This window comes from Prionailurus viverrinus, chromosome A2 (assembly GCF_022837055.1).
Source record: "Prionailurus viverrinus isolate Anna chromosome A2, UM_Priviv_1.0, whole genome shotgun sequence".
NCBI classification, from domain to species: domain Eukaryota; kingdom Metazoa; phylum Chordata; class Mammalia; order Carnivora; family Felidae; genus Prionailurus; species Prionailurus viverrinus.
The window spans coordinates 95,805,916-95,825,034 of NC_062562.1; the positions used below are offsets into that span (position 1 = coordinate 95,805,916).

At 34.6% G+C, this 19,119-nt stretch overlaps 1 protein-coding gene across 6 annotated transcripts in view; it reads left to right on the forward strand.

Annotated features, from left to right (window-relative positions):
- Positions 1 to 19,119, forward strand: part of AKAP9 (A-kinase anchoring protein 9) — a 154,302-nt gene that overhangs the window by 92,859 nt on the left and 42,324 nt on the right. For all 6 annotated transcript variants that reach the window (XM_047830631.1, XM_047830647.1, XM_047830654.1 and 3 more), the window contains 4 exons: positions 13,590 to 13,752; positions 14,666 to 14,878; positions 17,250 to 17,482; positions 18,414 to 18,533. In XM_047830631.1, the coding sequence (XP_047686587.1) occupies positions 13,590 to 13,752; positions 14,666 to 14,878; positions 17,250 to 17,482; positions 18,414 to 18,533 (729 nt within the window). The remainder of the gene's footprint in view (positions 1 to 13,589; positions 13,753 to 14,665; positions 14,879 to 17,249; positions 17,483 to 18,413; positions 18,534 to 19,119) is intronic.

The window sequence follows — 19,119 nt, forward strand, 5'->3', positions numbered from 1 at the left end:
TCGAGCCCCGCATCAGGCTCTGGGCTGATGGCTCACCTGGAGCCTGCTTCCGATTCTGTGTCTCCCTCTCTCTCTGCCCCTCCCCCGTTCATGCTCTGTCTCTCTCTGTCCCAAAAATAAAAATTAAAAAAAAAAAAAAAAAAAAGTTATCTGGATTTTTGTGCAGGGGATCCGTGCCCCAACCCCCGCATTGCTCCAGGGTCAATTATATAATATTTTGACAAACACCATGGAAAATGGTAAATAAATCAGAAGGGATCTGTGGTTGGACTTGTTCCTATAGGCTATTATAGAGAAACTTCCCCCATAATCCATGAATAGTGCCAACAGAAAAGTATGTGGGATCCAACTGAAATACTCGTTTTCCCAGCCCAAGATCATACCTCATCACATCTGCTTATGTGATCAAGTTGTGAGGTACCGTAGGAGCCTGACCATGTCATTTTTCCAAATTATTCGCAATCTGTCAAATAACTGAAATAGCGATTTGTAAAATAAAAAATAAAATAAGATAGCAATTTGTTATTAAGCTTTTATCATATTGTTTTACATATCAATGAACAGGTCACAAAAATTTTGCCTAGAGCACTAAGTAGTTCTCAAACTGCAGTCTCTAAACCAGCAGCATCAGCATCATTGAGGACTTGCTGTAAGTTTAAATTCTCAATCCCCGTCCCAGACCTACTGAATGATGGAGCCCAGCAACCTTTGTTTCAGCAGGTTCTTTAGGTGATTCTGATAACGCACTGAAGTTTGAGAACCACTGTTCTAGAGATGATTAGTATAATGTTCACATTATTCTAACTGAATTTTGAAGTGTTCTACTAATATCTATTATATAAAAGGTTAAAGTAGTTGTTGACATTTGGTATAAAAATCAGGTGTTTCTTAGGTGATTTCTTTTAATCCAAATTCAATACACCCACTACTCTTCCATGGATAGATGTTTAAAGCCATTGACTTCTTCAGAATATTGTCATTAATAACGAAAATTTTCTTGAACCTAATAAATCTTATTAATAGCCTGTCAGATTGAGATAAAATTATGTGTAATCACCTCTGTGAAATAACTTGTATTCCATTTTTGTTTTAATGTGTCATTGTTTGGTTATTCATAATAGTATAGTTCCCTTTTACCTTTTTTTTTTTTTCACTTGTTACAAAAATTCTAAGGCAGAGTTGAGAGACGTTGCTATAGTATATCAGTGCTTGCAGTGACCAAGAAGTTCAGGTAAGTAGCTCTGTACAGTATACCCTGAGACCAGGAAAGAGAGTAGCATCTCATACTTTGGAGTAAGGTAGGCCCAGGTAGAGTTTATTGGAAGACTTGATGCTTGAGATGAATCATTGATTCATCATATTTATTGAGTACCTACTATATAGCAATTGCTATTTTATATACCGGAAGTATAGCATTGAATAGAATAGACAAAATCCTTACTTTTGTAGAGCTTACAATTCAGCGGTGGCAACTAACAGTGTATAAACATACAGTGTGTCAGGTGGTGATATCTTCTGGGAAGATACATAAAATAGGGGAAGGTAGAACATGATGACGAAAGGGCACATTTTATATAGGAAAATGGAGGAAGACTTCTCTGATAAAGGAATAGTCAGGCATATTTCATACGGAAGATTAGGAGACAGCCATATAGGTAAGTATGAGAAGAATGGCTTAGGCAAAGGAATAACAAGTGTGAAGGCCCTGAGGAGGTCATGGGCTTGTTCTTTGTGTGGCTGACAAAGAGGCCAGTGTGGCTGGAGCAAGGAGAGTGAGAAGAGTGGAAGATGGGGTCAGAGTGATACTTGGGAACCAGATAACATGGAACTTGGAATTCAATTCTTAATGAGATATGGAGTCATTATGTATAACTTTTTAACTTTTTATTTTGAAATAATTTTAGACTTAGAGAAAAGTTGCAAAAATAGTACAAATAGTGTTTCCATGTACCCTTCATTAACCTCCCCTAATATTAACATCTTGCATAACCATATTATAATTATCAAAGCTTAGAAAGTAAAACTGGTACAGTGCTATAAACTGAAATACAAACCATTGGATTTTACCATTTTTTCCCACTACGTCATTTTCCCATTCCAGGATCCCACATTGCATTTAGTTGTCATGTCTTCTTCAGCTCTCTTAGGCTATCTCTGACGGTTAGTACCTGAGTCTCTCTTTGTTTTTTATGACCTTGACACTTGATAAGGACTGGCTAGTTATTTTGTAGAATGTCCCTCAATTTGGATTTGTCCGACGTTTTCTCACAATTACCTGAATCTTAAGCATTTTTGACAAAAATATCACAAAAATGATGTGCCTTCTCAGTGTGTCATGTCAGAGGGCACATGATGTCAATATGTCTTACTACTGTAATGCTAATCTTGATTTCTTGTGGTGTCACCTGGGTTTCACTCTACCATTACTATTCTTCCCTTTGTAATTAATAAATATCTTGGAGGAGGTACTTCGAGATTATGCAAATATCTTGTTTCTCCTTAAACTTTCATCCACTATTTTGAGCATGCATTGGTGGATCTTGCCTGTGCAGTTATTACTGTGGTATTCTAATGGTGATTTTCTATCTTCCTCATTCCTTAATCTATTAGAATTATTACTCACATTTATAATCAGGATCTATATGTACTCATGCCTGTTTATTTTTTTCAGTGAGTAATAATCCAATACTATAGTAGTTTATTTTGTTCCAGCTTTGGCATTGAGAACTCTTTCAGGTCGGCTCTTATACCTTTTCAAATTACTTCTTTTTTTTTTTTTTTTTTTTGAGCATTTGCACTATCAGAGGCTCCAGACCAATTTTGTGTTATTCCTGCTCCAGCCCTAGAATCCACCACTTCTCCAAGGAATTTAGGCTTCTTGTTAGAGAATGAGATTTACAAACCACGATCTGGATGTTATATGAGTTCACTTTTAACCAAGTGTATCATGACTTGTAGGTTCTCTTGTAGACCGTTTGAAAATATATGGGGTATATTAACCCTTGCATCTCTTTTTATTTCCATATCTTTATGTATATATAGTAAAAACCTAACTTCATATATTACCTCTTATTCTGATCCAGTACCACAACATTCATTCTACCCCTTCCCCTTCTCTTTGTAACTTTATTCTCCATCAATGAGAAACTAGGCTCTCATTTTACTTATTTGTTCAGCCATATATACCCATAAAGTAATTTCACAATTGCAAGGCTATACCCCTGAGGAGAACATATTTACATATGTACAGTACTTTTTGTCTTTAGCCTTACATAGTCAAAAATACTGTTTTTCAAAGTATGTTAGGTTAACTCTTTTCTTCCTCACTTCTTAAGTGGTTTTGTTACTCACTTTTAATACAATTCACTTTTAATACAATTAGAATTATTTGTTACAGTTTTTATTCCATTTTGGGTTTCCCTATGTTCTGGTTAATTTTTTTTTTAATTTACATATGGTGAATTTCACTCATTGTATGGGTAATGCTTTCGATTGTGACAGATGCATAGAGTTTTATATCTACCACCACAAACATGATACAGAATCATTCCATCCCTCCAAATTCCCCAGTACTTCTCTTCTGTAATCAGCCCTTCTACCTCCTGCTACTGGCAACCCCTGGTTGCTTTCCATGCGTATAGTTTTGCCTTTACCAGACTGGTGTAAATAAAATGATACATTATCATTGTATCATTGTTCTTTTGGGCCTGGCTTCATTGTCTTAAAGTGCTTGTATGATTCATCATCAATTCATCAATGTTGTTACATGTATTAATAGTTTGTTCCTTTTTATAGCTGAGGAATATTATATTGTATGGATGTGCCATATAATTTATTCAGAGGACATGCAGATTGTCTCTAGCTTTGGATGGATCATTAGAAATTATTGAATAACTGGGGGGCGCCTGGGTGGCGCAGTCGGTTAAGCGTCCGACTTCAGCCAGGTCACGATCTCGCGGTCCGTGAGTTCGAGCCCCGCGTCGGGCTCTGGGCCGATGGCTCAGAGCCTGGAGCCTGTTTCGATTCTGTGTCTCCCTCTCTCTCTGCCCCTCCCCCGTTCATGCTCTGTCTCTCTCTGTCCCAAAAAGAATAAATAAACGTTGAAAAAAAAAAAAAGAAATTATTGAATAACTGATCTAACTTCTATTTTTCCAAAGGATCATTTTGACTGCATTGTCAAAAATAGACTGAGGGGATGGAGAAGTCTAAAGCAGAAGCATAGAAACCACTTAGAGAAGTCACTTCCCCAGACATACAAGTTAGGTGGTGGGATTAGAATTTGAACCCAGGCAGTCTGGCTGTGCTCTTAACTGCCAGTTCTTCTGCCCTTTGAAAATGAATGAGGTCAGTTACTGCTGACTGGTCATGTTATTCACAGACTAAAGAATGGATTTTGAAATTTGGGCATCATTGGTAGTCTTACAAGAGCACTTTGGTGGAGTAATGGAGATGAAAGTGTAATTCAAGAGAAAATGAGGGGAAAGAAGTGAAAGACTTAAAAGACAAGTAGAAACTAAGTAGGTAGGTCAGAAGAAAATTTGTGACGAATGGTATAGTGTAAACCAGCATGATATGTATGCAGACAGTGGATAGTATTGTGATATGAAACTTCAGGGATGGAAGATGGAAAACTGATAGACGGTAAAGGTAGAGAAATAGCCAGTAGTTACATGTCAGAGTCCTTCATAAGCTAACTTTATGTTGTAAAATGTGGAGAGTCATTGAAATACTTTTGATGGGAATAGAATATCAGAGGTCCCTGGGTGGTCTAGTCAGTTAAGCAACTCTTGATTTCAGCTCAGGTCATGATCTCATGGTTCGTGGGTTCAAGCCCTGTGAAGGGATCTGCACTGACAGCACGGAGCCTGCTTGGAATTCTCTCTTTCCCTCCCTCTCTGCCCCTCCTGTGCACATGTCTCTCTAAATAAATAAACATTAAAAAATAATAATGATTAAATTTGTGTCTTAGATTCCTTTAGGCAGCGGTTTGATAGGCAGATAGGCAAGAATATGGTGAGGAGAGATGCTGAATGTAGGAAACAGAAGGCCCTTATAATATATTCCAAGTAAAAAGTGATAGAAGTAAAATTAAGGCAGGAGGAAGCGATTTTAAAACTTTTAGGAAATTGAATTTAGTAGCATTTGGTATGACTGGATGTAGGGGATAAGGAAGAGAAGAGGAAACCAAGCATAAATCCTTAACCAACCAAGTTGTTGTATTTCATTTGAAATGCATAGAAGAGGCATCAAGTAAAGATAATCACTTTTTGGGTGATTTGGGAGTTTGGGTAGAACTAGATTGGAGGTTGTTATTACTTAAAGACCTTGAAGCCATGGTTGTAGAGTGTATACAGAGCTATTTTTGTACTGGTAGAATGCTGACATTTAAAAGAGAATAAAAATTGGGGCGCCTACGTGGCTCAGTTGGTTAAGCGTCTGACTTCAGCTCAGGTCATGATGCCACAGTTCATGAGTTTGGGCCCCACGTGGGACTGTGCTGACAGCTAGCTCAGAGCCTGGAGCCTGTCTTCAGAGTCTATGTCTCCCTCTCTCTTTATCCCTCCCCTGCTCGCTTGCACTCTCTCTCTCTCTCTCTCTCAAAAAAAATAAAAATAAAAATAAAAGAGAATAAAAATAGTTAAGTCTATGGGAGAGAGCGAGAATGAGAAGTAATTTTTCCAAGAGAATAGTGTCATAAAAGCCAGATGAGAAATGATTTTTCCAAAAGCTGTCACTTACTACAGAAAGTTATAGGTGGCTGATGATTTAGTGTCCATTGGATATTTCATTGTGTGTGTTAACAGTGACCTTGATGAGAATGGTTTCATGGAGTTGGTGAAGGAGTATTCAAAATTCAGAGTTGGAGAAATAGAGACAGCAATTTTGTGACTACTAGCTGTGAAGAAAACAGAATACTGGCTTGAAAAAGGGAAGGTGCTTTTTTTAAAGGTTGGAATGGTATACCTTGAGTAGAAGTGGAGAAGTTGAAGATTGCAGGTCACAAACAGATGGGCTTTCTTGAGCCAGGTCCTTGGAATAAGTGAAGATGGAATCCAGAAACAAGTGGAAGGTGTGGTGTGTGGATCAAAAAGACTTGCCTCCTTTCAGATTGGAGAAAGATTATTGCAGATTATTGTGGATTTATGTTTGGGATGGAGGAGGGGTTTCATTGAAGTCCCCGTAGCCTAAGTAAATATTGTCAGATATTCAAGATTCTTTTCTTTTTAACAGTGTGGATTTTTATGTTGTGTGATTTTAGTAGAAGATAGGTGATTAAGCCTTGTATTTAGTTTTAAGGTTTAGTATGCTTTGGGTACCATAGATACATCCTGCTTCAACAAAAGAACTAGTGAGTTTGTTTACTAAGTATCAGGGTTTCTATCTGGGCTTATTTCATAACATCTATTAAAGGATTATTTTACTTTATGTATTTGATTTGACAGGTGACTTGCCCTGTGGTATATACATGCAAATCCATATAATGATACTCTTAATGTGATGAATTGTATTTCTCTTTTGCCCAGATAGGCTACCGTAAAATTAGGCTTATATTCAATCTATTGCAGTTTCCTATTTGTTGGGAGAGTTTTCATTATGATACGAGGGAAAGTGCTTAAAGACTACCCACAGGCCCTTAGAAAGGTATCTCTTTAACATAATCTTTATTCAGTAGTCTCTTTGTGGTACTGCAGAAAAGTTATCTTTGAGAGTATGGTTTCAGATTCTTGTTTCTTGAATCAGGTAGAAAAGGAATTCAGTCTGTTCGATGGGAGTAGCCTTTTCAGCTTTTCCAGAATTCAGAGGTGCTACTGAGAGATTCCTTTAGGCCTTGGAAAAAATTAATGAGGAACTTCCTCCCACAGAATGATGATTATTATAGGTAACTCTCATGAGTTTAGTATCATTTTTGAGAATAATGGAATCTAAGCGACATGTTTCTATATCTTCTCAAAAGAGAAGACTCTTTCTGAGGATAAAACAATAGTTTAAGATTTTGTTTTGTCAATGTTAAGGGTTTTTTTTTAATTTTTTTTTAATGTTTATTTTTTGAGAGAGTACGAGTCAGGGAGGGATAGAGAAAGAGGGAGACACACAGAATCTGAAGCAGGCTTCAGGCTCTGAGCTGTCAGCACGAAGTCCGATGTGGGGCTCGAAATCACGAACCGCAAGATCATAACCTGAGCTGAAGTTGGACACTTAACCAGCTACCTGAGCCTCCCAGGTGCCCCTGTCATTGTTAAGTTTTAAACATAATTGTAATCAAAGTGTTGAAATGCATTTTCCCATTAGGGTTTCCCCCACTGTGCTTATTATATTGGTCAGGGTTCTGTCAGAGTATTGTATCCAGGATTCAGCCCCTCTATTAAATAACTTACAGAAATAAGTGAACAAGTCAATATCCAAAAGAGAGCAACAGAAGTGTTTTACAATTTGAAAGAAATGTTTAAGGGGGAAAAGGTTAAATATCTTAACATTGTAGGATTCAAATAAAGCTGTTTAGTTAGGGAAACAAACGTAGCTCTATACAACAAGTTAATAGCCTTCCAATATGCCTGAAATCTTGATTATCTGGAACCTGGGAACAATGAGCTAGTCTAAATATTTAAAGGGCATCCTCCTAAAAATTGAAGTCATTTTGCTTTAACTGCTTTTGATCGTAAAAAGTTTTATGTGCTTTCTAAAATTAAAAAAAAAAAAAATAGAATTTGAATTATTCCAATGCAGAGTAATCTGTCTGAACATCAGTTAATATACCATAGGTTAATATACTGTTGTTAGGAGAGCTATTTTCCTCTATCTTAAATCACCTCTACTGCTGTTTTGAGTCCTTTTTTTCCCTCCTTAATTTTACTATTTTTTTTCTTTGTGGTTAGTTTCTTAACTTTGACCTATGTTCTGTTATAAGGGTCTACATCTTGATGTTTTTGTTTCACATGGATGGAAACAAGTTTTACGTGCTTTCAAAAATTGGAAAGATATAATTTGGACTATTTTAATTTAGGGTCACCTTTTTGAACATGAATTAATACAATATGCCATTAGTTAATATTCTATTGTTATAAGGACTGTTGGCCTCATTCTAAATCATCTTATTAATCTGCTTTTTTGAGTCTTTTTTTTCTCCCTACTTTTTTTTTTCTTTGTAGTTAGTTCTTACCTTGACCTGAATGTTTCTGTTTTTAAAGAGATACTTCTTGGGGCGCCTGGGTGGCTCAGTCGGTTAAATGTCCGACTTCAGCTCAGGTCATGATTTCGCGGTTTGTGAGTTTGAGCCCCGCATCGGGCTCTGTGCTGACAGCTCAGAGCCTGGAGCCTGCTCCAATTCTGTGTCTCCCTCTCTCTCTCTGCCCTTACCCCCCTCATGTTCTGTCTCTCTCCCTCTCTCAAAAATAAACATTAAAAAAATTTTTTTTAAAGATACTTCTTACTTTCAGAGTTTTGTTTTTGCTTCAAATACGAGAAATTGGACACCACATTATCAAAATAAACTAATTTCCAGAGGGAGCGAGGAAAGAGTATTTTGAGAACTATATGATATGCTAAGTAAGCATGGGTCCTAGCAACCAATTCATAAAGCTGAGCAGCTAGGATACAGATGACTTTGTATCTGCTGAAGATCAAAAAAGTCAAATTTGGCTAAACCAGTGTACTGTTAGGCCTCCATTTTGTGAAAATGTTAAGACATCTTCACAGACTAACTGGCAAACTAACAAAAAAAAAAAACATGAACAAAATTTTGTCCTTGCCTAATCCAGAATTAAAAGAGGCAGCTGCCCCAGAACATCTGCCTGTAGATTCTGGGCTCTCTGTAGAAAATCTCATTTTCTCTCCCCTAATTATTAGCCTACTATGAAGGCTTTGAGTGTTAACTCCTTTAAATAATTGCATATAGTGAAAATGGCTGTAAAATGGATTTTTGTTTATATTACCTGCTTGCTTTCGTAGGGTTTTTTCCATAGTAGATAAAAGGTTTTGGTTTTTTGGGTTTAGGCTATTTAGTTACTGGATAGAGAAAAGGCACCACAATGAAAGCTTTTTCATTTATTTGAAACAACTCTTACTATTGAGGATCTTTTGATGTTAAAAAGTAAGTTCATCTTTTAAAACTCTGAGTGTTTAGTTTATTCAGTATCACTGACATTTATTATATGCAACTTGCCCTTTTGAGTTTTAGTCCGTGTTCATAGAGTATCTTAAGTGGTGTAACTACCGAGAGTTATGTATAATGCAGCTTTTAAAAAGAGTGTTTTTTTTTTCCCCTTAACATTCACTCTAAAAACAATTCAGTGTAGAAATAGGTTATAACTAAACTATCTATACTTAGTTCTAGTGACTGCTTGAAAGAATGAGTATTATTTTAAGGAAATATCAAAAGGAAGTACTAACTTAGTTTTCTAGAAATAATTATGATTATTTGATATACTTTAAGAACTACTTGGTAGTAGACTCAAACCTACTTGATTTCACATTTTCAAATTAAAACAATTTTTGAATAGGATGGAAAAATACTAGCTTATCTTAGAAACATCATAAACGCGTCTAAATACCCTTTTCAAAGCTCTGACGTGGAACTTGGATCCTGTTAGGCAGGCTTTTTTGTGGGCGTATTAATTCACACTCCACCTGCCAGTACCTATAGGTAAAGACATGAAACCACACCCTCTGTTCTGACCTTTTCCTCAGGGGACACTGACTAGAATCCTTTGGCTCAGCATGAGAGGCTATTTGAATAGCTCAGTTCCGAGGAGCTTTTACTTTTGAATTGAGTGAAGCAGCAAGAACAAGGGAAATAATGTTGCAGCTACACTTGTGAAGACTGCTACTATGGAGATTTAAAACTCAACCTTCCCTGCCAGGTTGTTTGGAAGGCTTATTTCCACAGATATGTTTGATACTGAAAGCAGTTTTATTGCTCAGCTGATTAGATATTTATATTTTCATTCTTCTATTCTTCAAGGATTTAATTATTCTAGTTAAAAAGGTGTTTTATTTTTGTTGTCTTTGTTTTTCTTTTGTTTTTGACGAAGACTCATGGAGATGTAGTTTTTAAAATAGATTTGTGGGGTTTTTCTTTTGTTCAGTTGTATGAATTAATAAAATGTTTATTTGACAGTACTAAAAAGAAATTTTCATACAACTATGGTGTCTCTTGATAAACTAAAAAGAACTTTTTAATGTAGTGGAAAACTGTTAAAGCGAGTGAGGAAAATTGGCAGCTGCATCTTCTAGAATGGATTCTTACAGGACCTATTTGGCAACTGTCAAACTCAGTGGCTCATGGTTGGAAGAACAAGATGAAGACATTTATGAGGTTGAATCTCGTGTGCCTTTACCATATCCTTTTCCTCTGTGTGAACATTTGGATGAAAATAACTCAGTAATTATTAATACTTCTATTTTTCATTTTATTCATAAAAGAAATGGGCACATATTAAAACTTATTTCTAAAATTTCACTGCCTACCCCTCCTTATTCAGTAAGTATAAAAAACTTGGTTTCTTTTAGTTTTAGTTCATGCTTTCAGTTTTTTATACATCTAATTTAAAAACCTGTATAATGAGAAATGAACTTTAAATGTCCTTAAGTAGAATAGAATCTTGTTTTGTTATTGTTTCATATGTTACTACTCATTTATCCTAGATGTATTGAAGGGCTAAATTTGTTCTAAGAGCCCCATCTTGGCTATGTTTTTGATTCCAGAAAGCAGAGTGAGATAGTATTACAGTTCTCCCATGCCAGGCAAGCTGTTTAAAAAGATCCTGCTTCTCCTTAAGAATCTTGCTTTTATATGTTTATGGTGCCAATCCTGAGTAAAAATGGAGTGATTAAAAGGCAATAGGCATTATGATTCTTAAAACAGCCAAGTGAGCCAGTTAGGAATTGTTTACAATCATATGGTGTATTGGCTGTAGTTCCAGACAAGGAAAAAGAAAATCTGGATTCTAATTTTAATTTTCTTGCTAACTCATAAGGAACTGATTTTTAATATGCCTACTAATCCTGTGAGGAAATACTGTTTTCTACTTTTTATGTGACATGTATTTTATAAACATTGTTAAGGGTAAGTACTTAGCATAGTTAGTACTTCAGGTTTCTTTAACACATAAATATGTTGTGAATGATTCACCTCAAGTTATTCAATATAACTACAAGTTATTCAGCACTTTTTACGACTTTCGTGGCTTTAATTGTAATGCACTAGCTAATATTTAACAAGACAGATGGTTTTCAGAAGTTTTGTTACCTCCCCTGAAACTTTTATATTAAAGTGACACTATATTGATGCTTTATAATGTAATGCTTTTTAATATAATAAGTTTCTTAACTTATTTAGAAGTACTGAAATGAAATTTTCATGTATTTCATATTGTTAGGTATTAGGAATAAGTCATAACTTAACAGGATAGAAGAGGCTTTTTAAATTATATTTAGATGAACATTTGAAAGGGGAGTCTCTTATTCCAGTAAAGTATGAGTGCCATCTGCTATAATAAATGAAATTTGTTTGCTAGCTTTACTGTACTTGATTCTTTAATTTTTTTGTTTTGTTTTGCAAAACTAAAGCTATTTCTCATGGTTCTATGCTAACTATTTAAATGCATTTAAAAGCTGCTTTAGATCTTGTTAAGAAGTAGACATAGAAGCAAAAACAATTTTTTTATGTAAATCAAGTATTTTTTTTTAATAAATGCTGAATGCTTCTTGTACAGTAAATTTGAAAAAGGAATAAGAAACTATCCTTTTTAGTCAGAGCTTTGAACTCTTTCAGAGTTTTCATGTATTTACCAGGCAACCACTTTATAATAAACAGAAAAAGTTACCTATCTACATATGTAGAAACAATTGATACGTTTTAAAAATACAGGCTGTGACTGTAATTCAAAAGAGTAATTATATATAAATTAGTTCATACTTTGTGATCATGTTCTTTATAGTAAAAAATCAATGTTTATTAGCTATCTACATTTAAAAGAAAATACTCTTTTCCCAGTCAAAAGTAGAAATATATATAGTTTTATCTTTGTTGAGGTAGCATTGACATGACAGATGTTTTAGGAAATATTTTGTGATTTGAAATGTATGCTCAACTATCCAGTACAAGTCTTAAATGTGTATTCATATTATCTCCAAATAGTAAGTTGTAATAATATTTAACACATCCTATTAAATAAAACAAGAACAATCACATACTTGATATTTTGGAAATTGACTTAGAGTGACCATAAAAGGCTTTATTTAGTAACTCTAAAATGTGTTTGCTATGGTAAATACTACTCAGATGTGAAGAGCAGAAGTCTTTAAAAATAAAATATTCTTAAATATCATAATTTGATAATACATTATTGATATTTGCCTATAAATTAGAAACCACTGCATTTTTTAAAACATAAAACATGGTAATATCTTTCTACTTTATAATTTTACAAATTCTTATGACACTGTCAGCCTATTTTTAATATGTATATATATATATATGGTGATTGCTTTTTCAAAATTTTTAGTGTTATAGAAATACTAGAAACATTTGAGCTCAGTTTTTAGTTTAACTAAAAATAAGAACTGATAAACAAGTGCTGGCAGTCAGAAGCTCAGAAAACAAAGGCAGAGATGGTGCTTTTCTGTAATTTCGTGGAGCTGATAACAATGATCACTGTTTTTTGAGAGCTTTGGCCTTGAGTCTGTACTTGACTGTCATCTTAAAAATTGTTTAAGAATATAGTCATGCCAATAACAGCATTTAAAAAGAGGCTGTATTTATGAGTAATTACGGGTAATGCCTCTGTATTGTAAGATTTTGAAAATAAATTGAATATTTATATAAAGTCTTGTAGCTGTTTCACACTTGGATAGAAATATAAAGCTTTTAGTTAAAATGTGGGTTATTTTTTTCATCTTGTTATGACACTATGATTTTGTTAATTGATGCCATTATATGAATCATATACTCCTCACAGTGTACAGCAGGAGTCCACAATCAATAAATGTTAAATATAAAAGAAATTAAGTTTTACATAGAGCACAATCACATAAAATTCTTCCACAAATAAAGAGCCTATGCGTTACTAACTTTATATCTTTCTTTATATTATAGAATACAGATGTAGTGATATAAGTTGGTTTATTTCCAAAAGAAGCATTTTTTAAATTTTGTTTTTAATGTTTATTTGTTTTTGAGAGAGAGAGAGGCAGAGTGGAAGTGGGGGAGGGGCAGAGAGAGGAGACACAGAATCGGAAGCACAGGCTCTGAGCTGTCAGCACAGAACCCGACATGGGGCTCGAACCTACAAACCATGAGATCATGACCTGAGCTAAAGTCGGACATTTAACCAACTGAGCCACCCAGGCACCCCCAAAAGAAGCATTGTTTTGTTTGTTTAATAAAACCAGAATACATCTCTTATGGAAAGTTATATGTAGGTAATCTACTTGTATACTGACTATCCCCATTTAATGTTAGCATGCACTAGAAATATTAAATGGTTACAGTTCAACAGTTTATTTTTATTTAAAAACCCTTTCTTGTTAAACTTTAGTGGGTATTCCCAACACTTTGTCTTCCTTCATGTATGCTTTCCCTCCTCGTTTAGCTTGAACATGCGAAAGTTACACAGACAGAGTTGATGCGGGAGTCATTTCGACAGAAACAAGAAGTGACAGAGTCCCTTAAGTGCCAAGAAGAATTGCGAGAGCGCCTTCATGAGGAGTCCAGGGCTAGAGAACAGCTGGCTGTGGAGCTCAGTAAGGCTGAGGGTGAGCAATTTGCTATTGGCAACTGAGTGTGGAAAAATTTCAAGTTTAAAAGTAGAGATTTTGATGCAAGCCAAATTTAGAAATCACAAGTGTATTCTAATGTAGGGTGAGCACTGAAACATAGTTGTAATTTGTCTTCAGACTTTCTCCAAGCAACTTTAAAAGCTATATATTTTTAATTATCAAAAAGTGTTTAATAGAATTATAGAAAGCATTAAAATTTTTAGAAAATATAGAAATGGATGATGGTGATTTGTTACCAAAATTCCACCATCCTGAGACAAGTCTTGTACTTTAGCAATGGAAAGACTGAAGCCAAAAGATGTTAATAAATTGTTCAAGGTTGGGGCGCCAGGGTGGCTCAGCTGGTTAAGCATCTGACTCTTGATCTCAGCTCAGACCTTAATCGCAGGGTCGTGAGTTCAAGCCTCGTGTTGGGTGTGAAGCCTACCTAGATAGATAGATAGGTAGATAGGTAGATAGATAGTTCAAGGTAACCATTAAATGGTGATGCTGGGCTTTAAGCCTCTGAAGCCTCATACTGTTTATATTCTGCCATACCATTGTGGGTGTTGGCCTTCTAGAATCACTTAAAACATCAACTTTCTCTAGTATATTTAAAATGTGACTTGGTTTACAAGCATCTGATTTATATTAAGCTTTCTTGTCTGTTTACATCTGTTTGATAAAGTGAGTTATCACGCACATGATGTGATACCTTAGCATAGCAAAGTAATAGAAAGTTCAAAGGAACATCATATTTAGGCACAAAGGTTAAATAAGAAAAAGCCTGCATTGAATGTACCATAACTGCTGCTGTCATCAGCAGATTCATTCAAGATATTTATAGAACGCCTAATGGTAAGATTTAAAATAAGTTTTAATCCTGTTCCCTGTTAATTTTATTTTATAGGTGTCATTGATGGCTATGCAGATGAAAAAACTCTTTATGAAAGGCAAATTCAAGAAAAAACTGATATAATAGATCGTCTTGAACAGGAATTGTTATGTGCAGGTAATAGATTGCAAGAATTGGAAGCAGAACAACAGCAGATCCAAGAAGAGAGAGAATTACTGTCCAGACAAAAAGAGGCTATGAAAGCTGAGGCAGGCCCAGTTGAGCAGCGTATGTATTTTTAGACTTTGTGAATGAAACATTCCTTAAAAGTTCAAAGTGGAACTTTTCAATGCCATGATTCATGTATTTCATATGGGGGTTGAATAATTACAAGAAAATCTACTTCATTGATAAAGGTTTTATTAGCCAACTATGTGGAGTTTGTTTTTTTTTTTCCATTTTCCTTTGGCAGATTTTAACAGGAAAAGATAATTCCTTAAACTTCTGCCTCAGGAGACAGCTGTGCATAATGTAGCAGGATATTTTTTAAACTGTGTAAGATTCAGTTCTTTTGATAGCAGAAAGGCAGCAAAAATGTATACTTGGATTAAGTAAAAGAGCACTGATCCAGCACTAGTAGCAAGCAGGTGGGGGTGGATTTCGGCCTGCAAGAGAATAGATTGAAAAGGTCAGTGACTGTTACACTGACATCTAGTTTAATCTGTGTACGAGTTCAAAGAATATACAATTTATAAATAACATTTAATCTTTGCTGAAATGAGAAATTATGTGTAATAGCTTAGTTTTTTTAGCAGTAAAAAACGTCAGTCATTATAACGGTGGAACTTCAAATCCTTTTTATCATATACTCTCACTTTTATATTACACATGCAGTTGGAATTATAAATATGTAGTTTTATTAGTTGAATTTTGCTAATTGAGAAATACAGCATGCATTTTTGTAATATGGTGTAATATGGTTCTGGTTGGTCAAATTTGTTTAACACAGGTTTAGGGTTGGTGTTTTTAATGTGCAAAGTGTATGTATCATACATGTAAAACATTCACGAAATACTGGTACATCAAAATGTTACAAATGATAATAATCAGTGGTTTTAACTTTTACTTCTAATTCTTTTGTGTTTACGTATTATTCTGTTTTAGGAAGTAGACATGTAAATTATATCTTTGTTCTGTGTGTGTGTGTTTTTTCTTTCTATTCTTATAGGACTAGTAGATGCTGCAGTCGATGCAGCACCGGGAGCAGGTGTGTTTATACAATTGCATGGCCAGTCTTTGGGTGGTAAACTTACAACTCCAAAAACGGGGTGACCCTTAGATTTTCAATCACATACCTCTACTTTTCCAACTAACATACCTCTAATTTTGCTGTTGTGTTTCATACTTACAGTTTTTTTCTTTAACAAAAAAACTTTTCTTACAATAAAAATACATATTTATATTTGAAATTAACAACTGAGATTCGTAGTGATCATCATCTTATATCTGTTTTTCCACAGAGCTTAAGACAATTTCAGTTTCTTACATAAACAAAATGTATTAAATTCTCACCATATGACTTTTCAAAATGCTCTTTCTAAATCAGGAAATATATAAGATGATGGTATCAAGGATCAGTGAAATTTAGTAAAGAGACTTTCTGGTTCATTTAGTTTTATATTAACATCTAAATCACTATTGTTTTAAAAGGAAAGCTATTTTCTATAGATTCCTAGTCCTGAGTACAGTATTGGCAGACTGGTTAGTGTAAGGACTCTCAGGTTATGTTCCTTTTTTTTTTTTCATTAGAGTATTGTTTTACTTTGCTATATACTTTATTGTTGTATTACTAATGTTAATAATAATAGCTAACACTTATATAGTGCTTACCATACTCTAGGCACTATTCTTTGTATATATTAACTCATTTGATCCACAATAACTCGTAGAGATCAGTAGTATTACTATCCCAGTTTACATATAAGGAAATTGGAGGACATCGTGTTAAGTATCACACAGGAGATAAGTGGCAGAGCTAGGATTTGAATCCACAGTCTCTGCTCCTAAGCACTACACCATACTGCCTCTCATAGTCAGTTTTCCCTTGATACATATATGTGTGAGCGTGCAAGACTAACTCAGGAATATGGATCTAATGAGGAGAAAGACTAACAGGAAATTGATTGTAGTTGTATTTTTTTTCTATAACTCTTACTTGCCTTGGTTAAAAATTTACAGTCTTTGATCTTCATGTGTATTGTGTATGCATATAAAGTGACTTTATTGGTTTGGAATGAATTGATTTTTGCCTGAGGTGAGTTATTTCTGTGCTTAAATTTAATTAGACTTTGTTCTTTTCCTTATGGTGAAAGTGGACTTTTTTTTTTTTTGGTCACTTGCTATGGCATTTTCACAAAATACTGTTTTTAGTGACAGAATGTTTCTTTTTGTTAATATGGTATAATTTTTTTGATACCAGCTTGCTTACTTCTATAGGAATATGTTGCTTTGATATTTTCATAGGAACATTTTCCTTTCTTACGTGTGTTTAAAGTAAAACTCAGATCTCTTATTTCATGAAGGTAAAATTTGAGCGTTGTTATGGGTGATTTCACTATTACTTTGATTTAACTTAGTATATTTTTATATTTGTAAACAGAATTACTACAGGAGACAGAAAAATTAATGAAGGAAAAACTAGAAGTACAGTGCCAAGCTGAAAAAGTACGTGATGACCTTCAAAAACAAGTGAAAGCTCTCGAAATAGATGTTGAGGAACAAGTCAGTAGGTTTATAGAGCTGGAACAAGAAAAGAATGCTGAGCTAATGGATTTAAGACAGCAAAACCAAGCACTGGAAAAGCAGTTAGAAAAAACAAGAAAATTTTTAGATGTAAGTATTCTCAACTTGAATATTGATTTTGTCACTGGAGTGCTTACTTGCTGCTAGTCCAGGTTGTGAATTTTAAATTATGAAGAAACTTGAATTCTAACATTTTCATCTACCTGTGTTTTTTACCAATTAACTGAAAACTACTATTCCAAATAAAAATTCTAATAATTTTTATTACATACCTATGACAATTGAAAGCAGTACAGGCAGATTATGAGTAAACCCTACCAGTTAGCCTTTCTAAATTCAGAGTTAACAGGCTTGTCCAAGACTTTGCTTTAACCAACTGCTAAAGCAGGGTGAGGATCCTGAGAGCTAACTGGCCAACACTGTTTCACCCACAAAAGATACACACAGAGTAACACTGTGCTCTTGGAACAGTTGTTACGCTGTCATTACTGTCTTCCAAAATGATACTAAATCTTTAACCTCATATGGATTTTCTTCTTTGGGGTTTCACTTAAAGCCTGATATTCTTTTCATATATCAGGGAATCAGATTCTGACAGATTTTATTATTTTAGATACAAAACCTAGATTAGGATGAAAGAAATTGATTTACTAAACAGTTTGTTCTACTTACTATTTTTTTAATGACTAAATTAACAGTGGAATTCTTCCTTTGCTCCAAAAAAATAAATTCATTTTTGGGAGAATATTTTTATCTCATTCTGTATTTAACATTACTTGAATTATTAAAAATGTCATGCTTCAAATAATATTTAAATGCAGACATTCCTGTCAAAGATTCCAAATAGACTATGTACCGTACAACAGGTGTTCTTTTTTTGAAACCTTTTGGTTTGGGGTATTCTGTGGCCGTCAGTTGTTTATCTTAAATAAAACTGTATGTATAACTAAAAGAAGTAGCAGTAATAATAGCTTCAGTATATATTGTTTCTTCAGTTACTGTTATTGTTATTAAACTTCAGGAGCAAGCCATTGATAGAGAACACGAAAGAGATGTATTCCAACAGGAAATACAGAAACTGGAACAGCAACTTAAGGTCGTACCTCGATTCCAGCCTATCAATGAACATCAAACTAGAGAGGTAAGAAAGAACTTTACTGATATTGTCTATGCTACAGCATATTGTGTGTCATAAAAGATGTCTGTTGTGAAGAACTTAAAATTTTATTATATATAAATCTTCAAGATCAGAAAATTATTACTTCAGCGTGAAAAGTTCTTGAAATTCTAAAAATTGTTTACATTGGTGTTCCTGGGTGGCTTAGTCAGTTGAGTGTCTGACTTCAACTCAGGTCGTGATCTCGCGGCTTGTGGGTTCAAGCCCCGCATTGGGCTCTGTGCTGACAGCTCAGAGCCTGGAGCCTGCTTCGGATTCTGTGTCTCATTCTCTCTCTGCCCCTTCCCACCCCCCAAAAATAAACAAACATTAAAAATTGTTTGCATTGAAATTTGGGGTCATTTCTACCTGCATTTATCTTCTAGTTTTGCCCAATTAAATAAACTTATCTATTTCTTTCTCTCTTCCTGTTCCTAACAAAACTGATCAAGAGTTGTCTGTATTCAGACAATTTTATTTCCCCATCTTCTATTCTTCCCTCAGTCCAGTGCAGTGCAGTGACGTTCTAACCCCTCTGTCTCAGTGGGGTTTTATATCCTCTCTTTTGTTG